General features: G+C 54.8%; 1 protein-coding gene across 1 annotated transcript; it reads right to left on the reverse strand.

Moving 5' to 3' along the window:
• Positions 1 to 240: 240 nt before the first annotated feature.
• Positions 241 to 1,662, reverse strand: LOC116356560 (basic salivary proline-rich protein 4-like). Its single transcript, XM_031802360.1, has one exon. The coding sequence runs from the start codon at positions 1,660 to 1,662 to the stop codon at positions 241 to 243; it is 1,422 nt and encodes a 473-aa protein (XP_031658220.1).
• Between the last annotated feature and the right edge of the window lie 6,902 nt (positions 1,663 to 8,564).

Consider the following 8,564-nt stretch of genomic DNA (forward strand, 5'->3'; position numbering starts at 1 on the left):
AGATAAAAATAGCATACGATGACTTTTACTGTTTTATTCTTTTTAAAATTGTATTTAACCTTTATTTAACGAGGCAAGTCAGTTAAGAACACATTCTTATTTACAATGACGGCCTACCGGGGAACAGTGGGTTAACTGCCTTGTTCAGGGGCAGAACAACAGATTTTTATTTACAATGACAGCCAATGAACAGTGGGTTAACTGCCTTGTTCAGGGGCAGAACCACAGATTTGTACCTTTTCACATTTTACCGTACAATGACTTGGGCAGTGCCGGAGGAACCTTGGGTCTTGTTGGGCAGTGCCGGAGGAACCTCGGGTCTTGTTGGGCAGGGTCGGAGGAACCTTGGGTCTTGTTGGGCAGTGCCGGAGGAACCTCGGGTCTTGTTGGGCAGGGTCGGAGGAACCTCGGGTCTTGTTGGGCAGTGCCGGAGGAACCTCGGGTCTTGTTGGGCAGGGCCGGAGGAACCTCGGGTCTTGTTGGGCAGTGCCGGAGGAACCTCGGGTCTTGTTGGGCAGTGCCGGAGGAACCTCGGGTCTTGTTGGGCAGGGTCGGAGGAACCTCGGGTCTTGTTGGGCAGGGCCGGAGGAACCTCGGGTCTTGTTGGGCAGTGCCGGAGGAACCTCGGGTCTTGTTGGGCAGTGCCGGAGGAACCTCCGGTCTTGTTGGGCAGTGCCGGAGGAACCTCGGGTCTTGTTGGGCAGTGCCGGAGGAACCTCCGGTCTTGTTGGGCAGTGCCGGAGGAACCTCGGGTCTTGTTGGGCAGTGCCGGAGGAACCTCGGGTCTTGTTGGGCAGTGCCGGAGGAACCTCCGGTCTTGTTGGGCAGTGCCGGAGGAACCTCGGGTCTTGTTGGGCAGTGCCGGAGGAACCTCCGGTCTTGTTGGGCAGTGCCGGAGGAACCTCGGGTCTTGTTGGGCAGGGCCGGAGGAACCTCGGGTCTTGTTGGGCAGTGCCGGAGGAACCTCCGGTCTTGTTGGGCAGTGCCGGAGGAACCTCCGGTCTTGTTGGGCAGTGCCGGAGGAACCTCCGGTCTTGTTGGGCAGGGCCGGAGGAACCTCCGGTCTTGTTGGGCAGGGCCGGAGGAACCTCGGGTCTTGTTGGGCAGTGCCGGAGGAACCTCCGGTCTTGTTGGGCAGTGCCGGAGGAACCTCCGGTCTTGTTGGGCAGTGCCGGAGGAACCTCGGGTCTTGTTGGGCAGTGCCGGAGGAACCTCGGGTCTTGTTGGGCAGTGCCGGAGGAACCTCCGGTCTTGTTGGGCAGGGCCGGAGGAACCTCCGGTCTTGTTGGGCAGTGCCGGAGGAACCTCCGGTCTTGTTGGGCAGGGCCGGAGGAACCTCCGGTCTTGTTGGGCAGTGCCGGAGGAACCTCCGGTCTTGTTGGGCAGTGCCGGAGGAACCTCCGGTCTTGTTGGGCAGTGCCGGAGGAACCTCCGGTCTTGTTGGGCAGGGCCGGAGGAACCTCGGGTCTTGTTGGGCAGGGTCGGAGGAACCTCGGGTCTTGTTGGGCAGTGCCGGAGGAACCTCGGGTCTTGTTGGGCAGGGCCGGAGGAACCTCGGGTCTTGTTGGGCAGTGCCGGAGGAACCTCCGGTCTTGTTGGGCAGGGCCGGAGGAACCTCGGGTCCTGGGAAGGAACATTTGAAAGGCCTCGGAGAAGAGACATGTTGCGGATTTCATGAGTGATGTTTTGTTGTTTTAATACTAATATCCTGCAATTCCAAACATTTTTCTATGAGGTGAAGAGAAATTCCTGTCAAAAAAATAAATAACTTAAAGTGTTGATTTGAAAAATGAATAATTGTTGGAGTATAGGCTTACTGTGGATACTAATATCCAATATGTTGCCCAGGGTAAACAATTTTTTTAAATTAATAATATTACACTGATTTGTATTACACTCTCTAAATTTATTCCGTGGCTCTCAACACCAAAGTTTGTTCAATCTGTTGTTGTTCAGGAACTAAATTTTAACACAATAATTGTACTCTTTTTTTTCATTATCTGGCTGCAGACCCCAACTATCTAGAGCCCATCGGACTGAAAAACAGTGCACTAAAAAACGGAATTGGGAGGTAAACAGATAAACACGAGCCAAGTACTCCCCTTCTCCCCTCCTCCAGTCCTCCCCTCCTCCAGTCCTGTACTCCTCCCCTCCTCCAGTCCTGTACTCCTCCCCTCCTCCAGTCCTCCCCTCCTCCAGTCCTCTACTCCTCCCCTCCTCCAGTCCTGTACTCCTCCCCTCCTCCAGTCCTCTACTCCTCCCCTCCTCCAGTCCTCCCCTCCTCCAGTCCTGTACTCCTCCCCTCCTCCAGTCCTCTACTCCTCCCCTCCTCCAGTCCTCTACTCCTCCCCTCCTCCAGTCCTCCCCTCCTCCCCTCCTCCAGTCCTGTACTCCTCCCCTCCTCCAGTCCTGTACTCCTCCCCTCCTCCAGTCCTGTACTCCTCCCCTCCTCCAGTCCTCCCCTCCTCCAGTCCTGTACTCCTCCCCTCCTCCAGTCCTGTACTCCTCCCCTCCTCCAGTCCTCCCCTCCTCCAGTCCTCTACTCCTCCCCTCCTCCAGTCCTGTACTCCTCCCCTCCTCCAGTCCTCTACTCCTCCCCTCCTCCAGTCCTCTACTCCTCCCCTCCTCCAGTCCTCCCCTCCTCCACTCCTCCAGTCCTCTACTCCTCCCCTCCTCCAGTCCTCTACTCCTCCCCTCCTCCAGTCCTCCCCTCCTCCACTCCTCCAGTCCTCCCCTCCTCCACTCCCCAGTCCTCTACTCCTCCCCTCCTCCAGTCCTCCCCTCCTCCCCTCCTCGCCTCCTCCCCTCCTCCAGTCCTCCCCTCCTCCAGTCCTCCGCTTCTCCCCTCCTCCCCTCCTCCAGTCCTCCCCTTCTCCCCTCCTCCAGTCCTCCCCTCCTCCCCTCCTCCAGTCCTCTACTCCTCCACTCCTCCAGTCCTCCCCTCCTCCCCTCCTCCAGTCCTCCCCTCCTCCAGTCCTCCCCTCCTCCACTCCTCCACTCATATAGGGTTAGTGCACTACGTTTATATAGGGAACAATGTGCCATTCTGGACACAGAAAGTGTTAGTTATTTTGATGAAACATACAAACTATTCCAATATATAAGTAATGAGCTGTTCTGTACTTGATGGAAGCACAGTAGAAAATCAATTTGTCTTAAAGCTCTTGTGAAACTTCTTCTTCTCTTTGACAACTTCTTCTCTTTGACAAAACTTCTTCTTCGCTTTGACAAAACTTCTTCTTCTCTTGGACAAAACTTCTTCTTCTCTTGGACAAAACTTCTTCTTCTTTATTATTATCAGTCTTGACACGCACGCACTCAGGCGCACACACACGCCCACAAATCGATGATCTTTAAATATGATTTAATTCCATTCCATACACACTACTGTGGGATTCCTGACATCAAATAAATTGCTATTACAAATAACTAAGACTCACAAATATCGCTCCCTGATTAAAACAAAACAGCAACCCTTGGAACCACCCTTTTAGATTGGTAGAGTGTGTGTTTATGTGTCTGTTTATGTGTCTGTGTCTGTCTCTCTCTCTGTGAGTGTTTCTCTGTGTCTGTCTCACTCTCTCTCTCTGTGTCTCACTCTCTCTCTCTGTGTCTCACTCTCTGTGTCTCACTCTCTCTCTCTGTGTCTGTCTCTCTCTCTCTGTGTCTGTCTCTCTCTCTCTCTCTCTCTCTCTCTCTCTCTCTCTCTGTGTCTGTCTCACTCTCTCTCTCTGTGTCTCACTCTCTCTCTCTGTGTCTGTCTCTCTCTCTCTGTGTCTGTCTCTCTCTCTCTCTCTGTGTCTCACTCTCTCTCTGTGTCTGTCTCTCTCTCTCTGTGTCTGTCTCTCTCTCTCTGTGTCTGTCTCTCTCTCTCTCTCTCTCTCTCTCTCTCTCTCTCTCTCTCTCTGTGTCTCACTCTCTCTCTCTGTGTCTGTCTCTCTCTCTCTGGGTCTGTCTCTCTCTCTCTCTCTCTCTCTCTCTCTCTCTCTCTGTGTCTGTCTCTCTCTCTCTGTGTCTGTCTCTCTCTCTCCCTGTGTGTCTCTCTCTCTGTGAGTGTTTCTCTGTGTCTGTCTCACTCTCTCTCTCTGTGTCTGTCTCTCTCTCTCTGTGTCTGTCTCTCTCTCTCTCTCTCTCTCTCTCTGTGTCTGTCTCTCTCTCTCTCTCTGTGTCTGTCTCTCTCTCTCTCTCTCTCTCTCTCGGCGTTCAGCGTCCACAGGCAGGATTAGTTCACCTCATCCCATCTGACAGTAAGAACTATTTGAATGTCAATGGGTTCAGAGTCAGGAGACAGGTGTGGGTTCTGAGGCAGGAGACAGGTGTGGGATCAGAGAGAGGAGACAGGTGTGGGATCAGAGACAGGAGACAGGTGTGGGTTCTGAGCCAGGAGACAGGTGTGGGTTCTGAGTCAGGAGACAGGTGTGGGTTCAGAGTCAGGAGACAGGTGTGGGTTCAGATTCAGGAGACAGGTGTGGGTTCAGAGACAGGAGACAGGTGTGGGATCAGAGACAGGAGACAGGTGTGGATACTGAGTCAGGAGACAGGTGTGGGTTCTGAGTCAGGAGGCAGGTGTGGGTTCTGAGTCAGGAGACAGGTGTGGGTTCTGAGTCAGGAGACAGGTGTGGGTTCTGAGTCAGGAGACAGGTGTGGGTTCAGAGTCAGGAGACAGGTGTGGGTTCAGATTCAGGAGACAGGTGTGCGTTCTGAGTCAGGAGACAGGTGTGTGTTCTGAGTCAGGAGACAGGTGTGGGTTCAGGAGACAGGTGTGGGTTCAGAGACAGGAGACAGGTGTGGGATCAGAGACAGGAGGCAGGTGTGGGTTCAGAATCAGGAGACAGGTGTGGGTTCAGAGTCAGGAGACAGGTGTGGGTTCAGAGTCAGGAGACAGGTGTGCGTTCTGAGTCAGGAGACAGGTGTGGGATCAGAGTCAGGAGGCAGGAGTGGGTTCTGAGTCAGGAGACAGGTGTGGGTTCAGGAGACAGGTGTGGGTTCAGAGTCAGGAGGCAGGAGTGGGTTCTGAGTCAGGAGACAGGTGTGGGTTCTGAGTCAGGAGGCAGGTGTGGGTTCAGAGTCAGGAGACAGGTATGGGATCAGAGACAGGAGACAGGTGTGGGTTCAGAGACAGGAGACAGGTGTGGGATCAGAGACAGGAGACAGGTGTGGGTTCTGAGTCAGGAGACAGGTGTGGGTTCAGAGACAGGAGACAGGTGTGGGTTCAGATTCAGGAGACAGGTGTGGGTTCAGAGACAGGAGACAGGTGTGGGTTCAGAGTCAGGAGACAGGTGTGGGTTCTGAGCCAGGAGACAGGTGTGGGTACTGAGTCAGGAGACAGGTGTGGGTTCAGAATCAGGAGACAGGTGTGGGTTCAGAGTCAGGTGACAGGTGTGGGTTCAGAGTCAGGAGACAGGTGTGGGTTCTGAGTCAGGAGACAGGTGTGGGTTCTGAGTCAGGAGACAGGTGTGGGTTCAGAGTCAGGAGACAGGTGTGGGTTCAGATTCAGGAGACAGGTGTGCGTTCTGAGTCAGGAGACAGGTGTGTGTTCTGAGTCAGGAGACAGGTGTGGGTTCAGGAGACAGGTGTGGGTTCAGAGACAGGAGACAGGTGTGGGATCAGAGACAGGAGGCAGGTGTGGGTTCAGAATCAGGAGACAGGTGTGGGTTCAGAGTCAGGAGACAGGTGTGGGTTCAGAGTCAGGAGACAGGTGTGCGTTCTGAGTCAGGAGACAGGTGTGGGATCAGAGTCAGGAGGCAGGAGTGGGTTCTGAGTCAGGAGACAGGTGTGGGTTCAGGAGACAGGTGTGGGTTCAGAGTCAGGAGGCAGGAGTGGGTTCTGAGTCAGGAGACAGGTGTGGGTTCTGAGTCAGGAGGCAGGTGTGGGTTCAGAGTCAGGAGACAGGTATGGGATCAGAGACAGGAGACAGGTGTGGGTTCAGAGACAGGAGACAGGTGTGGGATCAGAGACAGGAGACAGGTGTGGGTTCTGAGTCAGGAGACAGGTGTGGGTTCAGAGACAGGAGACAGGTGTGGGTTCAGATTCAGGAGACAGGTGTGGGTTCAGAGACAGGAGACAGGTGTGGGTTCAGAGTCAGGAGACAGGTGTGGGTTCTGAGCCAGGAGACAGGTGTGGGTACTGAGTCAGGAGACAGGTGTGGGTTCAGAATCAGGAGACAGGTGTGGGTTCAGAGTCAGGTGACAGGTGTGGGTTCAGAGTCAGGAGACAGGTGTGGGTTCAGAGACAGGAGACAGGTGTGGGATCAGAGACAGGAGACAGGTGTGGGTTCTGAGGCAGGTGTGGGTTCAGAGTCAGGAGACAGGTGTGGGTTCTGAGGCAGGAGACAGGAGTGGGTTCTGAGTCAGGAGACAGGTGTGGGTTCAGAGTCAGGAGGAAAGTGAGGGTTCAGAGTCATGAGACATGTGTGTGTTCAGAGTCAGGAGACAGGTGTGGGTTCTGAGTCAGGAGGCGGGTGTGGGTTCAGAGTCAGGAGACAGGTGTGTGTTCTGAGTCAGGAGACAGGTGTGGGTTCAGGAGACAGGTGTGGGTTCAGAGACAGGAGACAGGTGTGGGATCAGAGACAGGAGGCAGGTGTGGGTTCAGAATCAGGAGACAGGTGTGGGTTCAGAGTCAGGAGACAGGTGTGGGTTCAGAGTCAGGAGACAGGTGTGCGTTCTGAGTCAGGAGACAGGTGTGGGATCAGAGTCAGGAGGCAGGAGTGGGTTCAGAGTCAGGAGACAGGTGTGCGTTCTGAGTCAGGAGACAGGTGTGGGATCAGAGTCCGGAGGCAGGAGTGGGTTCTGAGTCAGGAGACAGGTGTGGGTTCTGAGTCAGGAGGCAGGTGTGGGTTCAGAGTCAGGAGACAGGTATGGGTTCTGAGCCAGGAGACAAGTGTGGGTTCTGAGTCAGGAGACAGGTGTGGGTTCAGAGTCAGGAGACAGGTGTGGGTTCAGAGTCAGGAGACAGGTGTGGGTTCAGAGTCAGGAGACAGGTGTGGGTTCAGAGACAGGAGACAGGTGTGGGTTCAGAGTCAGGAGACAGGTGTGGGTTCAAATTCAGGAGGCAGGTGTGGGTTCAGAGACAGGAGACAGGTGTGGGATCAGAGACAGGAGACAGGTGTGGGTTCAGAGTCAGGAGACATTTGTGGGTTCAGATTCAGGAGACAGGTGTGGGTTCAGAGACAGGAGACAGGTGTGGGATCAGAGACAGGAGACAGGTGTGGATACTGAGTCAGGAGACAGGTGTGGGTTCTGAGTCAGGAGGCAGGTGTGGGTTCTGAGTCAGGAGACAGCTGTGGGTTCAGAGTCAGGAGACAGGTGTGGGTTCAGAGTCAGGTGACAGGTGTGGGTTCTGAGTCAGGAGGCAGGTGTGGGTTCTGAGTCAGGAGGCAGGTGTGGGTTCTGAGTCAGGAGACAGGTGTGGGTTCAGGAGACAGGTGTGGATACTGAGTCAGGAGACAGGTGTGGGTTCAGAGTCAGGAGGCAGGTGTGGGTTCAGAGTCAGGAGACAGGTATGGGTTCTGAGCCAGGAGACAGGTGTGGGTTCTGAGTCAGGAGACAGGTGTGTGTTCTGAGTCAGGAGACAGGTGTGGGTTCAGGAGACAGGTGTGGGTTCAGAGTCAGGAGTTAGGAGTGGGTTCTGAGTCAGGAGACAGGTGTGGGTTCTGAGTCAGGAGGCAGGTGTGGGTTCAGAGTCAGGAGACAGGTATGGGTTCTGAGCCAGGAGACAAGTGTGGGTTCTGAGTCAGGAGACAGGTGTGGGTTCAGAGTCAGGAGACAGGTGTGGGTTCAGAGTCAGGAGACAGGTGTGGGTTCTGAGCCAGGAGACAGGTGTGGGATCAGAGACAGGAGACAGGTGTGGATACTGAGTGTGTGTTCTGAGTCAGGAGACAGGTGTGGGTTCAGGAGACAGGTGTGGGTTCAGAGACAGGAGACAGGTGTGGGATCAGAGACAGGAGGCAGGTGTGGGTTCAGAATCAGGAGACAGGTGTGGGTTCAGAGTCAGGAGACAGGTGTGGGTTCAGAGTCAGGAGACAGGTGTGCGTTCTGAGTCAGGAGACAGGTGTGGGATCAGAGTCAGGAGGCAGGAGTGGGTTCAGAGTCAGGAGACAGGTGTGCGTTCTGAGTCAGGAGACAGGTGTGGGATCAGAGTCCGGAGGCAGGAGTCGGTTCTGAGTCAGGAGACAGGTGTGGGTTCTGAGTCAAGAGGCAGGTGTGGGTTCAGAGTCAGGAGACAGGTATGGGTTCTGAGCCAGGAGACAAGTGTGGGTTCTGAGTCAGGAGACAGGTGTGGGTTCAGAGTCAGGAGACAGGTGTGGGTTCAGAGTCAGGAGACAGGTGTGGGTTCAGAGTCAGGAGACAGGTGTGGGTTCAGAGACAGGAGACAGGTGTGGGTTCAGAGTCAGGAGACAGGTGTGGGTTCAAATTCAGGAGGCAGGTGTGGGTTCAGAGACAGGAGACAGGTGTGGGATCAGAGACAGGAGACAGGTGTGGGTTCAGAGTCAGGAGACAGGTGTGGGTTCAGATTCAGGAGACAGGTGTGGGTTCAGAGACAGGAGACAGGTGTGGGATCAGAGA

This window comes from Oncorhynchus kisutch, linkage group LG2, assembly GCF_002021735.2.
Source record: "Oncorhynchus kisutch isolate 150728-3 linkage group LG2, Okis_V2, whole genome shotgun sequence".
Taxonomy (NCBI): domain Eukaryota; kingdom Metazoa; phylum Chordata; class Actinopteri; order Salmoniformes; family Salmonidae; genus Oncorhynchus; species Oncorhynchus kisutch.

Coding starts and splice junctions, on each gene's coding strand:
- LOC116356560 (XM_031802360.1), bottom strand. CDS start 1,662: ATGTCTCTTCTCCGAGGCCTTTCAAATGTTCCTTCCCAGGACCCGAGG.